We start from the raw sequence: 21,832 nt of genomic DNA, 5'->3' as shown, positions 1-21,832 counted from the left end.
ATATTAAAATCTAAATAACATCAACTTATCTAACTTGTTACATATTAAAAACTAATATTACGAGTTAATTACTAATATCAATTAATTTTTAAAATATAAAATAGCAAGAAAATAATTACTTTAAACTAATAAGTGTTATTTAAAAAAAATTAAAATCAATAGATACTAGATTAGTATTACATCTTTATGTCTAAAGAATATATTAGTATAACATCTCAAACTAATAACGAAATGGATAAGTATTAAAAAATATCAAATCATATTTATGCTATTTTTAGTGTTTTAAAATTAGTTTATGATTTTTATTTAAATCAATTTGAATATGAGCATTCCTATTTAAAAAATCCACCCCCCCCTGTTATTTGGCTTAAAAATACCTCTAGGATATATATTTTGATAAAAAATTTATATCATATTTTCCAATTTTGAATATTATTTGGCTTATTATTATTTCTTACTTTTTAATAAAACTAACTCGAAATCTTAGATTTTATAAAACATCAAATATGCTTACATTTATTAGGAAAAAAAGTATATTTAATCTTCTTCCCAGCACACTTAAAAAACTGTTTTTTTTATTTAATAAAAAATGTTTACTTTCCATCCAAAAAATAACACTTTCTAATTAGAATAAATTTTGAAATCGGATATCACAATTTAACAACTCAACTTCCTTTCACATTCACATATCTTAAATGTTTTGCTGGCTTCTAAAGATACGGAATTCACTTTTTCAAATCCGACTAAAAAGGTAAAGAACAAACTTCCAAGTTACAAGAAAGCAAAATAAGAAATAAAATTGAAAAGTTAATAAGAAAAACAATTTCATAATTTAACAAAAAAATAATTTAGTCACTTAAAATATTTGAGTTAAAAGTTTGACTTAAAAGTCTTATATATCTAACTTACTTGTGTAGTTGCTTTTGATCTAATGTAGATGATCTTCTAGACTTTGTTCATGATCCAATAATTATATCAAAATCTAGTTACTAAATGAAGCGACTCCTTATATCGGAATTCTTCCTGACTAAGAATGTTCGGGCGACATGTCCCGTTGATATATGGCGGTCAACGATAATGCAAGTGGATATGGATGAAAAAACTTCTGTTTGAGACAGGTGTTATATAAATGAAAAAATCTTTTATTTAATGGGTTAACAAATAGACTCACACTTAAGAAGAAATTGTTGCGTAAGAGTTCATAACAAAATTAAATAGACTCACACTTGAGCGAGATATTATTGTATAATAAATGTGAGTTAAAAGTCTCACATTATCTTACCTTTAAACTCTCTTCGTGACTCAACAATGAACTATTAAATATTTGTATGAGTCAACTTTTTACTAACCGAACCAATTGACAATAAATATTTTTTCTACAATAATTAATAATTCTTAAATAAAAGAAAACAAAGAGTCCCACACATTAATAATTAATAATGTTACTAAAGTCCACTGCTACATACATACACCACACTTTTGATATTTTTGTTGTTAAAGTAAACTAGTCCTCTTTTTATTTTCCCTGTTAGTTTTCATGTGTTGTGTGGTGTCATAGTGCGTGTGTTGTTTTGGACTCTTACCATTTCATTGCATCATCCATAACACAAAAAGCCTCTCCTTTCTCTCTTACCTTTCCTCTCTTATCTCTGTATCCATGTCGGCCATCATCTCTTTCCTTTGAATTTTTGAATCCCCTCAAAGATTCTCTTTTGTAAATTCTCCTTTTTTCTCTTCTTCTTTTTACATCTTACAATTTTCTTCTTATATTCTTATATATTATGATATATTCTCAAGTTTGAAGAAGATCTTGTTGCACAGAATAAAGATTGTTGTGTTGTTAGTAGCTAGTTTTTTTTTTTTTTTTTTTTTTTTTTACTTTTGAATTTTCTTTTCTAGAGACAGGACAGTGATTAAGACTGTTATGTCCTGGATCTTGAACTGTGTTATTTTTTTGAACTGTTTCATGTTTTTGCAATAATAATTCAATTGTAAATTTATCATTTTCTCACCAACCCTTTCTTCAAATTCTCTGTTTCAAGTATCCTCTGTTTAGAAACAGAACAGAAAAAAAAAAATTGGTGGGTATGAATTATTTTCATGAAATTTCAATTTTTGATAAACATGGCCATTCTGATTCATTGAAAACTACCCTTTGACATCTTCAATTGTAAAACACATTAGGGTTTTCATGTTGTCAAATTTTTGGAGACAGAGAAGTTAATTGACACCAAAATTGAAGGGAAAAAAAAACTTTTTTTGATATCTGAATTTGTCTGTCAGAAAAATTAAGAATCTCAAGTGAAGCTGTGTGTAACTGGGACTTTTTTTCTGAATTTTGTGGACACGTGGCACACAATTTTCTTCTGGTTCTAGCGGTTGCTGTGATCATTCATATTATATATGACTTTTCAGGTAGGAAATTCATAAAAATAAAACTTTTACCGTTTTTTTAATAAATTCATTGAAAATAAAAATTATTTTTTATTTTGTTTTTTGTGTTTGTATGTAGCAAGCAGTACTGTGTTATTCGTTGTCATCAATTTTTCTATTGCTTAATTTGGTAAACTAATACAGTTGCAAAAATTTTGCAGTGAAAGTTTTTTGAGATGAATACATTAATGGATTCAAGGGAAAATAACAACTCAGAATCAGTGGAAAGGTATTTAGATCCTCAACTATGGCATGCTTGTGCAGGTGGAATGGTTCAAATGCCAACAATTAACAGTAAAGTCTATTACTTTCCTCAAGGTCATGCTGAACATGCATGTGGACATGTTAATTTCAGAAATTGTCCAAAGGTTCCACCTTTGATTCCATGCAAAGTTGTTTCTATCAAGTATATGGCTGATCTTGAATCAGATGAGGTTTATGCTAAGCTTAAGCTTGTTCCTTTGAGTGGATGTGGAAATGATGATGCTTTTGATTATGAAAATGATAGTGTTGTTGCTGGAGGGATTAGTAATGGTTCTGATAATCAAGATAAGGTTCTTTCATTTGCAAAGACTTTGACTCAATCTGATGCTAACAATGGTGGAGGGTTTTCTGTTCCTAGGTATTGTGCCGAGACGATTTTCCCTCGTTTGGACTATGCAGCCGACCCGCCTCTCCAGAACATTTTGGCGAAAGATGTTCATGGAGAGACGTGGAAATTTAGGCATATTTATAGGGGGACGCCGAGACGGCATCTTTTGACTACTGGTTGGAGTACTTTTGTTAATCATAAGAAGCTTCTTGCTGGCGACTCCATTGTTTTTTTGAGAGCGGAAAATGGTGATCTTTGTGTTGGGATTCGACGAGCGAAGAAGGGTATAGGTGGTGGACATGAGGATCCATCAGGGTGGAATCCTGCAGGAGAAAATTATCCTTTTCCTTGGTTTACACAGAATGAGAATAAAATGATGAGAAACATTAACAATAACAATAGCAATGGTTTGAACTCAAGTGCGAATATGACCGGGAGGACGAAAGTTAGGCCAGAATCGGTTCTTGAAGCTGTAACTCTAGCTGCTAATAAGCAACCTTTTGAGGTTGTTTATTACCCTCGCGCAAGCACGCCTGAGTTTTGTGTAAAAGCACCCTTAGTAGAAGCGGCAATGCAGATTAGATGGTGTTCCGGAATAAGATTCAAGATGGCCTTCGAAACCGAGGACTCATCTCGAATAAGTTGGTTTATGGGAATTGTTTCTGCAGTTCAGTTTGTTGATCCACTTCTTTGGCCTAATTCACCTTGGAGGCTTCTCCAGGTAACATCATATCTATTAAACTTGATGTTAATTAACATAACAGAAATTTGCATACTACTTAAATTTAAATTTGGTGATTAGCGCTTTAAACACAGGCGATCTCTTAAATTGTCTATCCACAATACTTCACTCTTGCTAATGTTTAATTTATTTTAGACTGAAAAATAAAATAGCTTCTGGTAACATTTATTTTGTATCCTTCACACATTACACTATGGATACATGAAAGAGTTTTGCATTCAGTCATATTAGAATTTAGAAACTATAAACTTATGCAGTTGCTTATTGCTAATTAAATTTACTTTGGGATAATTTGAAGTACTAATTTATGAACTCTATGAAGTTGTTTATGCATCCACTTAAGAATGTGCTTCTGTTAATAATCTGTCTACACAAGACTAATTCTCTCAAGTTATTTTTGCAGGTTAAATGGGATGAACCAGATTTACTACAAAATGTGCGAAGGGTGAATCCATGGTTGGTTGAATTAGTAGCAAATATTCCTTCCATAAACCTTTCACCTTTCTCACAGCCAAGGAAGAAATTGAGATTGTCACAGCATCCCGATTTCCCCCTCGACGGCCAGATTTCGATGCCACCAACATTTCCTAGTAACCTTCTAGATCCTAACAACCTATTCGGCCGTCTACCCGAAAGTACACCTGCTGGCATGCAGGGAGCCAGGCATGCTCATTATGGTCGTCCGATATCGGATTTCCACCTCAGTAAAGTTCAGTCAGGTCTATTTTCTGCTGGTTTCCTGCCTTTTGATCATGCTGCTACACCGCATAGTGTCTCTAATAACCTAATGTTGCAAAAGTCGAGCGTGAGTGAGAATGTCTCTTGTTTATTATCTATGGCAAGTTCTAACCAGTCTTCGACAAAATTTAACGATGAAAAGAAACCTCAGCTTGTGCTTTTCGGCCAGAAAATTCTCACCGAGCAACAGATCTCTCTAAGCACCTCTGGCGATACCGATACAGTCTCACCGGTTCTTACTCGAAATCATTTACCAGATGGAAATGCTGAAAAAATGAGTAATATTTCTCAGAGTTACCAATGGTACAAAGATAACCGGCGAGAAACCGAGGCGAGTTTGGAGACTGATCACTGTAAAGTTTTTATGGAATCGGAAGATGTAGGTCGGACAATCGACCTCTCTTCGCTCGGATCTTATGATGAGCTATACAGAAAACTGGCAGACATGTTTGGTATAGAAAAACATGAGAAGGTAAATCGCGTGCTCTATCGCGATATATCAGGAGCGGTGAAACACATTGGAGATGAACCATTCAGGTAGGAATCACAATCACAATCACAACCATCTTGAATTTTGTCATATCTTTTGAGCTTGACATATTTGTTTATAATCTTTTTGATGTTGCTGCAGTAACTTCACGAGAACGGCGAGGAGGTTGACGATTCGAATGGATTCTAGTAGCCACAATGGTGCCAAATAAACCATTCTTTTAATTTGTACAGCTTGTTCATGAAATCCTTTTGATTTAGAAGATGACAGAGTGATCTAATGTTTGGATTTTGAAATTTTTAATGTAGTGATCATAACTCAAGAGTTTAATTGTTTTATTTAATTAACATAATATTGCATTCTTGATTTCTCCTTTCAATGAGTTGTTTTTATGGTGGAAGAGAATAAATAATATCATTAAACTTTTCATATAGTGAAGGGAAAAAATCACAAGTATTCAACTTGAGTACTTAATTGAAGCCTTCACCTCTGTAGTGATTGTAATTTGTCACATATGTCTTCTTGTTGACACCTTATTAGTATACTTTAATCTATCTTGCATCAAATGCAATTCTATGACGAAAAATATGAATGTAATCACTTAAAAAATTTAATGGATGTTTTTATTTTGGTTGGTAAGAAATTGGTGCATTATTGGATATTTCATATAGTATGTGAATAGCAACAAGCTAGAAGAAATTAAATAAAAAATAAAAACGTGAACAAGTTTCCTTTGAAGAGACACATCATGTTTGGATGAACCCCTAATTTTCCCAATTGATATTTTCTTGGGGGATCGGGTAGAGAAAATTAAAACAAATTTAAAAAGATAAAAAATATTTAATATGTTTGAAAGTCTAATCACAAGGGAGAAAACATAGTGACATCGACATCATGCATAGTCAAGTATCAAATATTTCACACGGCAAGATGTATATTTTACACACATCACGAATCATATGACACTCTAATAACGTGACACATGGAAGACATTGGCATGAAACAACAACATGGAAGAAGTCATGAAAATGGTTGATCCAGGATTCCAAGCATGGAATTTTCCTTACCTAAAAATCAAAACCGGAAAATTCAACCAACATAGGTCTCATGCTGATGGCGTAAAGTATGGGGAGTTTAATTTAATATAGTTATATTAATTAATGTAACATCTATGTTAGGGATTCTCGGGATTGCAAAACCAAAGTTGTCAAATACAAAGTCAACAATGTTAGATTCGGAGCGTGACACCCATAAAATATTACTAACATTAAACAAACAACATTAACTATTGTAATAAGAAAGGAAGAGCTGGAAAGCAGAGGACACATCCCTATTTGACTACACATAACAAAACAACTAATAAAAATGATAACTATATGTCCCAATTAGTAAAAAAATTAACTTAAAATATTAATCATTTCAACTTTCAATTTCAATGTAATATTAAATATTTATTTTTAATTGCATTATTTAATATTGTATCCTCTAATTAATATTATTGACGTTGTTTACTCTTAAATCAATATATTTTGTTTCATATTTATAATAAGAATTTAATTATTATCTACTGTCAATCTAAAAAGTTATACATTTTTAGCATAAATATCTACACGTGTAAATTTAAAGTAATTATATGAAATTAAATAATTTTAATGATTTGATAAATTATAATTAACTGATAATATAAAATATATATACATTCAAGATACTAACGATACTACTTTAAGATAATGATCTTTGTAGTTTCTCAATTGATGTTAATTTGATAAAATTAAAAAAATATATATAAATATATGTTTTAAAGTTAAATTCGTTGAATCGACACTAATTATGTTATTATTTTGATCTTAAGAAGAAGAAAAAAAACAGTTAATTGTAATTTTGAGAATTATTGTTAAAATTTTGTTCTAACTTTGAAACACTAATTGAAGATTGATAACTATAAGATAGTTTACTCCATTAATTGCCTTACTATTATATTATATACGAATCTACGATAGTAACATAAATTAAGTAGATAAACCTGCCACACGTGAGAAGGTGGGGCCATGCATGGCATGGTAAAGTAAAGGTAAAGGAAAAAAAAGACAATAATAATACAATAGTTTCACGTGTGGGTGACGTCATCTACGGTGGGTTTACGCATGTGTTGCGGCGTGTTGGCGACCGGGCTGTTTTCTTGTTGCCACTGTTTCACCGGTTGTTTAAGTTTTGAATACGCTAAGCCTAATATCCACACACTATTTGTTAACATGGAATTACTATGTTCTTTCATCCCTAGTTTTTAATATTAAATGCACTAAGATATTAGATATAGGTAGCTAGCCAGAAGTATACATAGAGATTCATTATAAAATGTTATTTAATTAGTGTGAATAAGAAGCCTTACATTTTTTAGAAAATTAAAGGTTGAACGACATGTAAATGAGAGAATTTATAAACCTTGACTTAAAGGTTTTTGATGAAAATATGATGTTCAATTAATTTGTAATTGTTTTTAGTCTAATGTGGAGGATTATTGGGCTTCCTTCATAATACAATAGTGATATCATAACAAGATCAACAAGTCAAATATTTCATAATTACAAGAGACTTTAACATTATATTTCCACAAAAAATTTTAAGACAATAAATATATAAGTCACAACTCTTATATATCGTATATTTAGTTCATTTTAGTCAATGTGTTACTATTGTTGAATTAAAGTGTGAGTTGTTTGGTCTTACATCAACTATGAATGAATTAAATATTGGATGTATAAAAGTGGTGACTCATATATTTAATGTCTTAAGGTTTTGAGTTGATATATAATATCAAATTCTATTGTAGGTCTTATACATTAGATCTATTATTGCTCTGACGCTTCCTTACTCTACAACATATGCTAAATTACATTTGTGGTCCTTTAACTTAATTTCAGGTAACGTTTTAGTCATTTATCTTTTTTTTCCCGATTTAGTCCTTTATTCCTAACAAATATCAAATAAAGTATGAAAATATGAGTTTATTTGAAGATTTGCGTTACGAATTTGATGAAATTTGTATTATATTGAAGAATATAATTAATTTTATGAGTTTTGATTGAATTTTTTTTTTAATTTTTGTATAAAAAAGGATAACATTGTTGAAATTTTAAAACATAAAATATCAAATTGTCACTTAAAATTAAAATAAAGGACCAAGTCGGGAAAAAAAAAGATAAAAGACTAAAACAGTACCTGAAATTAAGTTAAAGGACCACAGATGTAATTTATCCCTACAACATAATAATAACAACTTGACTTTGAAATAGAGTTTAAATCTTATTTGAAATACAATTGTAAAATGGTTATTACCGTTATTAATTATAAAAAATAAACTTTTTTTTTAATTTTGAAAAAAATAAGTATGTCGTTCTCAATAAAAAATTATTTTTATTAAAAAAAATCGTTATAATAATCTCTATTAGTCATACATAGACAACAAAAGACAAGAAGAAATAGCAATTAAGTTTCTAATAATTTTTTTTTTAAAGGCTAAAAGTCTTATTATTTACCAACATAAATTTCTAAAAGTATTATTTTTTTTTATTTTCATAATTAGTGTATTTAAATTTGTTAAAAACAAAAAAGAGCAAACTTGAATTTTCATTGCTATAGTATTACATGGCCTACGCTATCAGCTGAATGGACAATCCATTTTTAAGACTTAATAGTTAATTGCTGCAATTTGATATACGTATATGGGCAAGGAAACGAGGATGAAATCCTAGGACTATATTATTTGTACAAAAAATCTCCTATTCTATTATTTTCTTTAAATTATTTGAACATAGGCTAGAAATTTGAAGTAGAAACTAAACTGTATTAAATGAGTAAACTAAACTGTATTAAATGAGTATGGAAATGTTTTTGCAAAAGAAATTCGTCGAAACATGCAAGAAGCTTCTGTGTTCAAGCATATAGTAGTATTCGTGGTAGACAACTAGTATATGCTACTGAGACAGAATCCGAAACATGAGGATCCCTATAATTCATCAGATCTTGAGTTGGATCATGTGACTTGAAACCGTATTATCAACGACATCTCTTTTGTGTTTTTAATTAGGCTACTTCTCTTACGTTCGCTTAATTATATGGCTATCGTATTTACAGTTTGGAAAATCAGACGGATAAACTACATTAAGAGTTGGAAAATAAGAAATTAAATCAAATATAAATTTAAAGTGTTTTTTTTTTGGGTTTTTTTTTTTAAAATATCTATTTTTTTAAATTATAATACCAAAATGTCCCACTTTTAAAAAATAATACCAAAATGACCTGCTGATGCAAAAAAATTTCCACGTTATTAGATGGTCGCATCCTCGGGATGCGACCTCCTACTAGGTTTTAATTTTATTTTATTTTTGTTGAATTTTGTTTTTGGATATATTATATTTATTATTGTTAAATATTTTAAAAATAATTATAACATTAAAAAATACAAAATATTATAATAATAAAAATAATTAATTTAATAATATTATATAACGTTTAATAATTATTATAATAATAAAAAGAATAATAATAATAATTTTAATAATAATAATAATAAAATGAAAATTCTATTAATAAAATAAAATAAAAATACATTAAATTAAAAGAAAAAATACATTAAAAAAATAATTTTAATAATAATAATAATTTTAATATTAATAATAAGAAAATTATATTAATACATTAAAATAAAATTACATTAAATTAAAAGAAAAAAATACATCAATTTTGAGTAGATGTGCCAGCTGCGTTTGGACAATATTTCTTAGTATGACCAGATATCCGACATAATCCGCACTTTCTTGGGACTCTATCCGTAGTGTCCATTTCTATTGTAATGCGCTTGGTCTTTGAGCGACCTTTATTGACTCTCCGCATTAGTGGATTGTGACACACCTTAACACCTTCATATTGTAGCCAATATCCTTCGTTTGGTATCGGTTGGAACGCTTCACTGTAGACTTTAAGTACTGTTTCCACCTTGTACACATCAGATATAAGGCTCCAATAATCATATTTGATGCTAGAACATGCTGCTATCACATGTGAACAAGGCATATGTTTAGCTTGATATTTTCCACAATCGCACCACTTGTTAGGAAGATTTACACTGAAATGACCTATTGGTCGCCCTTCTTTTGGAACTACTGTCTCGTGGACCATGAAAGTATGGTTGCTTCGATCAAAACTATCGACTCTATGACTATTTGATTTACGTATTTCCGATTTCATAAAAGTCGTGCATTTTTCTGTGTATACCTGACCAGAAGCTAAAATTGATGCGTGTTGTTTTGCCATGGTTGGAAATAGTGTACCTGTTTGATAATATGTTGATTGGACCAAAGCAATAATGGGAAGGTTGCGTGGTTATTTTAATACTGCGTTCATTGACTCCACAAGGTTGGTGGTCATCTGACCCCAACGGCTACCTCCATCAAATGCTTGAATCCAATCTCGTAGCGGTATATTGTCTAACCATTTCAAAGCTTCTGAGTTTACGATGCAATTTCTCTGCGATAATATCGATATGTAGACTCATTGATGAGTAACCTGTATTGAAACAGTAGACAATGCATTATTACACTAATTATAAAACTTCGTAATTTAATTTTTAATTAATGATAAGAAGTAAGAATTAAATTATTACCTATAGAAATAACCTTGTTCTTCAAAGCATTATCCTTAAGTTTCCTTGTAAAATTTTGTGAAATATGTCGGACGCAAAACACATGCTTTGATGGAGGATGTTGCCACCAATTATTCAGATTATTGTAAGCACTTTTGATAGATTCGTGTCTATCTGAAATCAAACAAATGTTGGCTTAGTGGAGTGACGTGTGATCTCAAATTTCTCAAAAAAAAAAACTCCAAGCCTCTTTTGTCTCACCTTTCACAAGAGCATAAGCAATGGGAATGATATTGTTGTTCCCATCCTGTGCAACTGCTACCAATAGAGTTCCCTTATACTTACCGTATAACCAAGTTTCATCAACTTGTACAATTGGTTTGCAAAATTTAAATGCCGATATGCATGGAACGTAAGCCCAAAATAGTCTATGAAAGATTGTCATCTTATTTATCAAACCATGTTCATTATAAGCTGAGATTGTTTCCATTTTAATAATGGTTCCTGGAGCAAACGTTTGCATAACTAATAACCATCGTAGAAGTTGATTGTAAGACTCTTCCCAATTGCCATAAATTTGTTCGATTGCCTTATTTTTTCCCAACCAAGTCTTTCTATAACTAATTGTGTAGTTATGCAAAGCCTGAATCTGAGCAATAATGACCTTCACTTTGATTGAAGGGTCCATCCTCATAACTTGCATTATCCCAACCAAGCCTTTCTATAACTAATTGTGTAGTTATGCAAAGGCTGAATCTGAGCAATAATTACCTTCACTTTGATTGAAGGGTCAATCCTCATAACTTGCATTATAATTGCACATATCATGTTAGAATTGAGCTTTGTATGATCTTGTGATAGTGCATAATTTGTGCATGTATGAGGCACATTCAATTTCCCAATCACCCACAATTCATTTAGATGTGAACAAATAATAACGTATCTTTCTAAATCTGATTTTTGCACCACAAAATTCAATGATTGTTTTATATGATAACGATTGATTCAATGTACACATTCATCCTTGTTCTGAAACTTCATTCCAACTTCAAGAGTTCCACCTAAATTTGGGAATTCGTCAATGAACATGTGATCAAATTCAGTTGGTTGGTTTGCGGTGGATAGATTGATGTTTTTCATGTGGAATGGTGGATCGAATACAGGTGGGATAGGTTGATCTTCTGCTTCCATATCTTCATCAACATCATCATCGTCAGAATCACCATATGATTCATCGAAGTATGTTTCATCATTTTCACTATAATCACCCAATTCTTCCTCATTGATATTATAATGGACACTAAGTGGAAGATCACATTGTGGACTTGTTGGGAGAGATTCGTGATGAAGTTGTTGGGAGACATTGTGGACATGTTGAGTTTGTTCATTTTGGCTAGAGTATTGAACCATAAAAAATATATTTCACTTAAAACTAAATAACTTCAAGATTTTCTACATGAAACTAAATCACTACAATAATTTCTTCTTGAAGTTAAACTACTTAAAGAATTTTTTACTTAAAACTAAACCACTCAAAGAAATTCCTCTACATGCAGAAAACCAAGTTAAAAATTTAAAGTGCAACTTTCAAGTTGACTTTCTCATAAAGTTCTTTAACAATCAATATAATTTCACAATATACTTTGAATCAATGTCAATCAATGTTTATGTTCTATTCAACATCTTATGTAATTTCAATTGTATCTATAAATTATTTATTTGAATTTTACACAAACTAGAATTAATTCTTCCATCAAATTTTTCTCTACATCTAACTTCAGAGTAGAATTTGTTACTTCAGTTATTTACATATTGTAACAGATATTGTAACCATGTATCAGGTATCAGGTAGGTTTCTAGGAAAGATAGATGAGTAACAAAGCACCACTTGTACCAAGTCTTTTCTAGGCAAAATATTTTCATAGTATCACCCTTTTTTTCTAATGTGAAAGATCAGACAATGTTGCAACCTTAGAGCACTCTAAGATTCTATTTCATTGTACCGAACCAAAGCTTTGATACCAGATATTCGAAAAAATAGACATATAAAAATTTATATATAAAAAAACAAGAATATAACGTAGTAACTCTAAAAGTAGAGAAAAAATCACAGTTCATCTAAGAACAACTAATACAACTCTAAGTGAAAAAATTTACAACAAGTAGACTTCTCTCAAACATCGTTAGCCCCATGTACATGCACCCACTTAAATATTTACAAGTAATGCATCTTATAATAAAGAATTAAATTCGTATATTGCATTGATCACCATTTTTAAGAAATGTGAGACTATTTCAACATATATTACTTCAATTAACTCAATCGCTACGAGAATAACGTGCTTTTTGTGGCGTCCAAAAATCCCCCACAAAGAAGAAAAATGACCATAAGTAAGACAACCACAATGGTTAATTTTTGGATGTCACAAATTTGTGATGAGAAAGACAACCACAAATTTCTAATGGTATAGGCTCCCACAAATGAGCCAATTTGTTTTGAAAAGTAAAAATTTAAGTTTGTGGTTAATTAGGCCGCTACAAACTGTGTTGTCAAATAAAAAATAAAATAAAAAACTCATTTGTGGTCATTTTGACCTCCACAAATGAATAACTTTATTAAAAACTAATAATTTTAAAAAATACAAAATTAATATTAAAAAATATGATATAATATATATATATATAAACTAATATTAATATAATTTAAAAATGAAAATATAATTTGAAAAATAATATATTTATATATATAAAAAAGAAGAAAAAAAACTTCACAATAATTAAATTGTCAACAGTTAAACAAATTATTATTACTATACAAAATAAAACATTTTAAATTAATAAATTGTATCATCCAAACAACAAATAAAACACTCTTTAATTAAATAATAATGTTTAAAATTTTCACGCAAAACCAAAAATAAAAATAAAAAAATTATTCAAATACATCAATCATCATAATAATCCATCTTCAGTAAATTATAATTTTTCCTTTGAAATTATAGAAGTAAGGCATTTATCTCCTAAATTTTGACAATAAGCAAATAACACCTTGAAATTGAAAGACATCGGATAGTATAGTTCCTCCATTAGTTTGCTTCATTAATGAGGTTGACGTGAATGTTAAATACTTATATGGCGAGTCCATATGTTAGCCAACTCATTATCAGATAAGAGAGGGACTGATTTTCTCGATTTTAGAAACACTGACTAATTTTTTCGATTTTGAAAAGAAAAAAAAAACTGAAACTCAATTAAAAAAAAATACTGAAACTCTATCATCATTGCAACATTAACATCTCTATCTATATAATTCATTTTTGTTCTTCTTCCATGATTTCATATCTTCCTCTTTCAAGAACATTCATCTATATAATTCATTATTCTTTCTCTTTCATGATGCTCAAATCATAGAAAATAAACAAATAAACAAACCAATTATTTTTCTTCCTTCATGGGGTGAAAATTTGAACACGATGATTATCAAATGTTCTTGTGAAAAAAAAAAAGTTGTTGTTAGAGTTGCTCAAACTAAAAAGAACATTGGAAGATAATTCTTTGCATGCCATTGCGAAAAGTAATTTCCCCATTTTTGGTTTTCTTTTTCCCCAATTTTACCTCTCATTTTTTCTACTGTTATCTCAAAAGCTTGATCACTGATTTCTTCAATGTCTCTAATTTTCTCTCTCAAATTGAGGCACAAGAGAGACAAAGTCAATATGAAACATTTTCACAATCTGGACCCGCTCATGAAGATCAAGTGTTGTTACAAGAGGTACATATTCAAGGAGATACACAAGGACTGTATTGCAATTTTTAATATGCCTGTAGGGACCAAATTGCTAGTAATTGAGCAATTCCAAGGGCTGATTTATGTAAATTAATTTTGATTTTTGCAGGTTAAAACATATGGACTTAGAGAACTAGTTATATACCTTAATGAGTTTCGTAAAATCCCATCACTCGTCAAGGAACCTACACCACTATTCATAAATACAACACCACTCATCACGAGACCTACACTACCACTAATAAATGCACCAGATTTAATAAGCCATTAGACTGTCATTTTATAAGTCTAGCTAAAGAACAAATGTACCAGATTTAATGTATTTCATTTATAATCTAGGGATGCGACCTCCAAATCTAAGGTAGTAAACTTATGAGCGAACATTTGAAGAATGGAGCAGTTGAAAAATAAAACATTTTGAATCATTTTTTTTTTATCTTGTTTATGTTTTTCTATATTTTGGATGATGTAATTAACACTATTACATATTAATCTCTCTTTTGGAATTATTTAGAGGATATATTTTGGATGATAGAATTGACACTTATTTAGAAATAAATTAGCTTCATTATTGATTTTCAATATTTAGTTTATTTTGAAAAAGAATGTCCTAGGGGACTAATTTGCTTGTAATTGTAATCCTTTGGGGACCTATTTACTTATAATTTATAAATTTCATATATCAAATTGAATACTTTATATTTCCCAGCAATAATGTTATATAAACACATTAAAACTAATATGTCACATAACAGTGGTTTAAAATACAAAATATAAACCTTATTGTCAAAATATGCTTCAATATTTTGACTTCATTCTTAATGACTTAATTTTGTCCATCAAATTTGTCTTCCGCACCTCTTCACTTCCACAGTCCTTTGATAATGAGACTAGTCATACAAAATATAAACCTTATTGTCAAAATATGCTTCAATATTTTGACTTCATTCTTAATGACTTAATTTTGTCCATCAAATTTGTCTTCCGCACCTCTTCACTTCCACAGTCCTTTGATAATGAGACTAGTCATACAAAATATAAACCTTATTGTCAAAATATGCTTCAATATTTTGACTTCATTCTTAATGACTTAATTTTGTCCATCAAATTTTTCTTCCGCACCTCTTCACTTCCACAGTCCTTTGATAATGAGACTAGTCATACAAAATATAAACCTTATTGTCAAAATATGCTTCAATATTTTGACTTCATTCTTAATGACTTAATTTTGTCCATCAAATTTTTCTTCCGCACCTCTTCACTTCCACAGTCCTTTGATAATGAGACTAGTCATACAAAATATAAACCTTATTGTCAAAATATGCTTCAATATTTTGACTTCATTCTTAATGACTTAATTTTGTCCATCAAATTTTTCTTCCGCACCTCTTCACTTCCACAGTCCTTTGATAATGAGACTAGTCATACAAAATATAAACCTTATTGTCAAAATATGCTTCAATATTTTGACTTCATTCTTAATGACTTAATTTTGTCCATCAAATTTTTCTTCCGCACCTCTTCACTTCCACAGTCCTTTGATAATGAGACTAGTCATACAAAATATAAACCTTATTGTCAAAATATGCTTCAATATTTTGACTTCATTCTTAATGACTTAATTTTGTCCATCAAATTTTTCTTCCGCACCTCTTCACTTCCACAGTCCTTTGATAATGAGACTAGTCATACAAAATATAAACCTTATTGTCAAAATATGCTTCAATATTTTGACTTCATTCTTAATGACTTAATTTTGTCCATCAAATTTTTCTTCCGCACCTCTTCACTTCCACAGTCCTTTGATAATGAGACTAGTCATACAAAATATAAACCTTATTGTCAAAATATGCTTCAATATTTTGACTTCATTCTTAATGACTTAATTTTGTCCATCAAATTTTTCTTCCGCACCTCTTCACTTCCACAGTCCTTTGATAATGAGACTAGTCATACAAAATATAAACCTTATTGTCAAAATATGCTTCAATATTTTGACTTCATTCTTAATGACTTAATTTTGTCCATCAAATTTTTCTTCCGCACCTCTTCACTTCCACAGTCCTTTGATAATGAGACTAGTCATACAAAATATAAACCTTATTGTCAAAATATGCTTCAATATTTTGACTTCATTCTTAATGACTTAATTTTGTCCATCAAATTTTTCTTCCGCACCTCTTCACTTCCACAGTCCTTTGATAATGAGACTAGTCATACAAAATATAAACCTTATTGTCAAAAAGTAATGTTACATAAACACATTCAAACTAATATCTTCCATAACATTGGTTCAAAATACAAAATATAAACATTATTGCCAAAATATACTTCAATATTTTGACTTAATTTTGTAATGACTAAACTTTATCCATCAACATTGTCTGCCACACCTCTTCACTTCCATGGTTCTTAGATAATGAGATCAGTTTGTCCATCATTCTTGTTTTCTAAACATCATCAGCTCTATTGTCCTTTGTTGAGGATTTTCTTACCAAACTGTCAACTTTGCCTTCCACACATCTTGGTATGTATCCCTATTAAGCAAATCTAGTTCCTTAGCCTCATCAACTCATATCAAGAAGTTGCAGTTATATACTTCATTTAAAAAAATTAGAGAAATTGGAGAAGGGCATGAAAATAATTATATTCCAAAGTTCTTTTTAGTTGCACTAACTCTAACACCAACTTTTCTTTCACAATGACAATTATGAATCATCGTGTTCAAATTCTCACCAACGGAGGAAGCATAATAAGTAGTTTATGATTCTATCGTTTTCTACAATTTGAACATCATGAATGAGAAAGAAGAATGGATTATATAAATGAAGGTTCATAGAAGTAGTAGACATAAAATTAAGGAAGAAGAACAAGAATGGATTATATACATCAAAGTGTTATTGTTGCAATGTTGGCAGAGTTTCAGTTTTTTTTTTTAAATGAGTTTTAATTTTGTTTTCAAAATCACGGAATTTAGTCCATCGTATTTTCAAAATTGAAAAAATTAACATATCTCTTAAGTGGCAATGAATTTGCTAACAGCCGGACTCATCATGTAAGCAGTTAATGTCAATGTCGACCTTATTAATGGAGCAAACTAGCTGATGGACTATATCTCCCGAAGACTTAGTTTTAGAGTTTTATTTGCCTATTTTAAAATTCAGGGGGGGTAAATGCTCAACCCCTACTATTTCAAGGGGCAATTAGTGGCAATTTACTCAATTTGGTGGAATATTACCGGATAACAAAAGACCATAAAAATTATTAATTAGTGGTATTGACGACAACATGTTTTAAAATTGCATTTCATTTTTAAGTACACCAACAATAATGGACTGAGCCATAGATGGTTGATGTTGATTTAAGTCTGGTCTAATCAAGCTAGTTGTTGGCATATGTAACGCCCCAGATTTTGATCCAAGACATTACTTAAAAATATTTATTTTCTTTCAAAAACGGCTTAATTTTTTTTTAAAGTAGATAATCATATAATAAATAAAATTTCTCTAGTAAATAGTTTGATTCCATTTTAAAAAAATACCACAATGCGATTTATCGGATATTATTATATGTAAAGACAATTTATTAATTGTAGAAAATGTTCGCTTAAAAATAGAATAATTCAAGTTTTTCCTAGCAGAAGGACCCCGCCACCGCATTTCTATTAAAAATCAACGATGAAAAATAAACAAACTTAGAAATTGTATCACAACGGTTTTATCACTGCAAACATTATTATTATTATTTTATTAAAGTACCCCTTTTTCCCACGCGCGTGCGCCAAGCAAACGTCATTCATGCAACCCTTCAAGATCGTTAGTACCTAAATGTTGGTGTAAGGGGTCAGTTCATCCCACGGCAAAATTAGACCAAATAATAAGTTAACAACCATAAAATATAAATATAAAATCTTTTTGTAATAAAAGATTTAGAGAAAATGATTTTTATAATTCATAAGGTGTATCAAAAATTATAAAATATATCTAAACAACAAGTAGTAACTCACCTTAAAATCAATAATTATATAAAAATAACAATGACAATAAATTGTATGCAAATTATGCATGTCCTAAACATACATGATCCGGATATAGCCAGCCACTAAGGCGTCCACACAGAAGTCACCCATACCAATGGGGAAAATTAAACCAGCCACTAAGGCGTCCACAAAGATGCATATGGTATGTCATGACAATGATAATGATGTTCGAAAATGTACAAATCGCTAGCCACTTAGGCAACCACAAAGAAAAATCATACACAAATAACCAGCCACTTAGGCAACCACAAAGAAAACTATTCATTAATGCATTCAAAAATCAATTTCCTCATATTGGTAAATGAAAAATAAACTTTTCATCAATTTCATCAAAACACGTATATTGTTCATAAAAGTCAAGTTTTAAAATTTAAATACTCAAGAATCAAGGATTAAAATTAAATACATCATAATAAACATGTTAATGACTACATCATTATAAAAATTATAACTTTATAAGTAAGTACTCTAAAACATGTATGGCATTGAACGTTTTCACAACAAACATATTGATGAAGGAATGGTAATAAAATATAATTCTATAATTAATTTCATCAAAATAGAGATATTACTCAAAAGAAACAATCAAAGCATGATAGTTAATTTCTTTACGACGGAAATAAAATCGACATTTTTCTTTTAATACATTCAGACACCATATCAATATCTTACGAATCGCTAATTTAATATCTAACCTAACTCTGCATGGGGAAAAGCCCTTACCTTGGACGCTTTCCTTCCACGTACCACTATATAGCCCTCGAAAGTCTCACCAAGGTGAATAAAAGTTTATAGCTCCGATCAAAAAGCTAGGGAATGTAAGGATGGTTGTTTGAGTGGCTTAGAAAATATTTGAGATGAATGTAGTGTTGGTAATGCGTGTGAGTGATTATGACTTATTTTCCTCTACTGTAAGTTTAATCGTGTCCTAAGAAGGAGAGGTGTATGTGACTAATAAAGGAGGCATAAAGCTGATCAGAGAGAATGAATAATTCTCTTCATTGAGTTTAATTGCACACATGAATAAGGAATTAAATTGGAATAATGCCATTCAATGACCAACCGTTAAGAATTAATTGGCATTCATGTATTTATTCTTGCTAGTTACACATTTGAATGGACACAATATAAATTAAATTTTATAAAATATGGTTATAAAAATAGTAGTGTGAGTGATTAAATTTGACTTAGTCAAAATTGGCTTGGTCATTGTTCACTCTAAGACAAATATTTCTACGAGTTTTAATTAGTCAATAATAAAAATCCCAATAATAAATTATTTAATATGAAAATACTTTATCAAATAATTAAACATTCAAAGAATAATTATCTTACTATCGTCACACTAAATTAATAAAAGGATAAACAAAACTAATGATTTTAAATTAATTAATTAAAAAAAGGGGGTGTTACAATACTTACCCCCTTAAAATAGTTTCGTCCTCGAAACTAAGAGGTCTCTAAAAGGTATGGGTAAAGCTCTCTTATCTTCTCTTCCAACTCCCAAGTAGCATCCCCAGTTGTCTGGTTCCAAATCACCTTAACCAACGGAATTTCCTTTCCCCTCAAATGTTTGGTAGTTCTGTCAGCGATGCTTATCGGTGGGACCTCGAAGGTAAAATTCTCCTTCAATTGAATATCATCTGGGGCAATAATATGGGATGGATCTGCAATGTACTTCCTCAATTGTGATACATGGAACACATCATGTAAATTAGCTAAATTCGGTGGTAAAGCAATTTGATACGCCACTGGACCCACACGTCGAAGAATTTGATATGGTCCAATAAACTTCGGAGTAAGCTTTTTAGACTTCAATGCCCTACCAACTCCAGTAGTAGGCGTCACTCTCAAGAATACATGTTCATCCTCCTGAAACTCTAAGGGTCTCCTATGTCGATCAGCATAACTCTTCTGCCTGCTCTGTGCTGTTCTCATCCGCTCTTGGATCTGACGCACCTTCTCTGTAGTCTGTTGCACCAGCTCTGGCCCTACGATTAAGTTTTCGCCATCCTGATACCAACACAAGGGAGTTTGACACTTGCGCCCATACAAAGCCTCGTACGGGGCCATACCGATGCTTGCATGATATCTATTATTATAGGTAAATTCAACGAGGGGCAATAGATCATCCCAACTTCCTCTGTTATCTAATGTACAAGCTCTTAGCAAATCCTCTAATGTCTGAATAGTCCTTTCAGTTTGACCATCGGTTTGAGGGTTAAGCAGAACTCAATCTCAATTTAGTACCCAATGCCTCATGCAATGCTCCCCACAAACGAGAAGTGAACTTTGGATCTCTATCTGACACAATGCTAGATGGTATCCCGTGTAATCTAACAATTTCCGCAACGTAAATCTCTGCAAGCTTTGATACATTGTAAGTAGTCCTTACAGGTATGAAATGTGCGGATTTTGTGAGCCTGTCAATAATCACCCAAATGGAGTCAAATTTCTTCTGAGTCTTAGGTAATGCCACCACAAAGTCCATAGATATGCTATCCCATTTCCACACTGGTACATCTAATGACTGCAACAATCCAACAGGTTTTTGGTGTTCAACCTTAGCCTTTTGGCAAGTCAGGCAAGACGCCACATATTCCGCCGCTTGTTTCTTCATTCCTGGCCACCAAAATCTTTGCTTCAAGTCTTTATACATCTTTGTAGTACCAGGATGAATACTCAGTTTGCTCTTGTGGGCCTCATCCAAAATGGTTTTTCTCAACTCTGCATTATCCGGCACACAAATACGTTTATTACACCACAAGATGTTATCTGGATCCATTTCAAATTCGGGAGCCTTGCTGGTCTCAACCAATTTCCGTCTCCCCTGAATAGCCTCATCAGTCACTTGAAGGACTTTTATCTCATTCATTAGTTTATTATCTACAACGGTCATTCCACATTGTACTTTTCCCGACAAAGAATCCATATTAAGATTCAAGTCGCGAAAATTCTCTAACAACTCTAATCCTTTCAATGTTATTGATGACAACTGGGCCCGCTTCCTACTCAAGGCATCAGCCACCACATTGGCTTTTCCTGGGTGATAGTGCAACGTGAACTCATAATCCTTGATGAACTCCATCCATCTCCGCTGTCGGATATTAAGCTCCTTCTGGTCGAACAAGTATTTCAAACTTTTATGGTCACTATATACATCAAAATTGCACCCATACAGATAGTGCCTCCAAATTTTTAGTGCAAAAACTATTGTAGCCAACTCCATGTCATGCGTGGGATAATGTTTCTCATGCACCTTCAACTGTCTTGAAGCATATGCTACCACCTGTTTGTTCTGCATAAGTACACAACCCAACCCTTGTAAAGAAGCATCACAATAAACTTCATATGGTTCTTCTGGTTGTGG

The 21,832-nt window shown here is 31.0% G+C and overlaps 5 protein-coding genes across 6 annotated transcripts in view; 1 reads left to right on the top strand and 4 right to left on the bottom strand.

Moving 5' to 3' along the window:
• Positions 1 to 1,508: 1,508 nt before the first annotated feature.
• Positions 1,509 to 5,374, top strand: ARF10 (auxin response factor 10). Of its 2 annotated transcripts, none has more exons than XM_027333901.2 (4): positions 1,509 to 1,714; positions 2,595 to 3,746; positions 4,171 to 5,042; positions 5,137 to 5,374. In XM_027333901.2, the coding sequence occupies exons 2-4, from the start codon at positions 2,610 to 2,612 to the stop codon at positions 5,204 to 5,206; spliced, it is 2,079 nt and encodes a 692-aa protein (XP_027189702.1). In that variant the 5' UTR covers positions 1,509 to 1,714; positions 2,595 to 2,609; the 3' UTR covers positions 5,207 to 5,374. The 2 variants fall into 2 exon arrangements, with proteins under 2 accessions (XP_027189702.1, XP_004497510.1); XM_004497453.4 differs by having other exon boundaries at positions 1,509 to 2,415.
• A 4,358-nt stretch (positions 5,375 to 9,732) lies between these two features.
• LOC140919987 (uncharacterized) lies at positions 9,733 to 10,308 on the bottom strand. Its single transcript, XM_073367284.1, has one exon. It carries the CDS (start codon positions 10,306 to 10,308, stop codon positions 9,733 to 9,735), a length of 576 nt encoding a protein of 191 aa, XP_073223385.1.
• A 136-nt stretch (positions 10,309 to 10,444) lies between these two features.
• On the bottom strand, positions 10,445 to 11,324 carry LOC140919986 (uncharacterized). The gene is made up of 3 exons (XM_073367283.1): positions 10,898 to 11,324; positions 10,658 to 10,810; positions 10,445 to 10,560 (listed from the first exon to the last, which is right to left on the bottom strand). The coding sequence occupies exons 1-3, from the start codon at positions 11,322 to 11,324 to the stop codon at positions 10,445 to 10,447; spliced, it is 696 nt and encodes a 231-aa protein (XP_073223384.1).
• Positions 11,325 to 19,911: 8,587 nt separating this feature from the next.
• Positions 19,912 to 20,535, bottom strand: LOC101490921 (uncharacterized). Its single transcript, XM_004497494.1, has one exon. It carries the CDS (start codon positions 20,533 to 20,535, stop codon positions 19,912 to 19,914), a length of 624 nt encoding a protein of 207 aa, XP_004497551.1.
• A 148-nt stretch (positions 20,536 to 20,683) lies between these two features.
• LOC140919985 (uncharacterized) overlaps positions 20,684 to 21,832 on the bottom strand; it is a 3,759-nt gene continuing 2,610 nt past the window's right edge. Inside the window, exons 5-6 of the mRNA XM_073367282.1 lie at positions 21,133 to 21,760; positions 20,684 to 21,084 (exon numbers count right to left, since the gene is read on the bottom strand). Coding sequence (XP_073223383.1) covers positions 20,684 to 21,084; positions 21,133 to 21,760 — 1,029 coding nt within the window. The remainder of the gene's footprint in view (positions 21,085 to 21,132; positions 21,761 to 21,832) is intronic.

This window comes from Cicer arietinum, chromosome 4 (assembly GCF_000331145.2).
Source record: "Cicer arietinum cultivar CDC Frontier isolate Library 1 chromosome 4, Cicar.CDCFrontier_v2.0, whole genome shotgun sequence".
NCBI lineage: Eukaryota > Viridiplantae > Streptophyta > Magnoliopsida > Fabales > Fabaceae > Cicer > Cicer arietinum.
The sequence above is the reverse complement of the archived record's forward strand: the minus strand, read 5'-3'. Positions and strand labels throughout refer to the sequence as shown.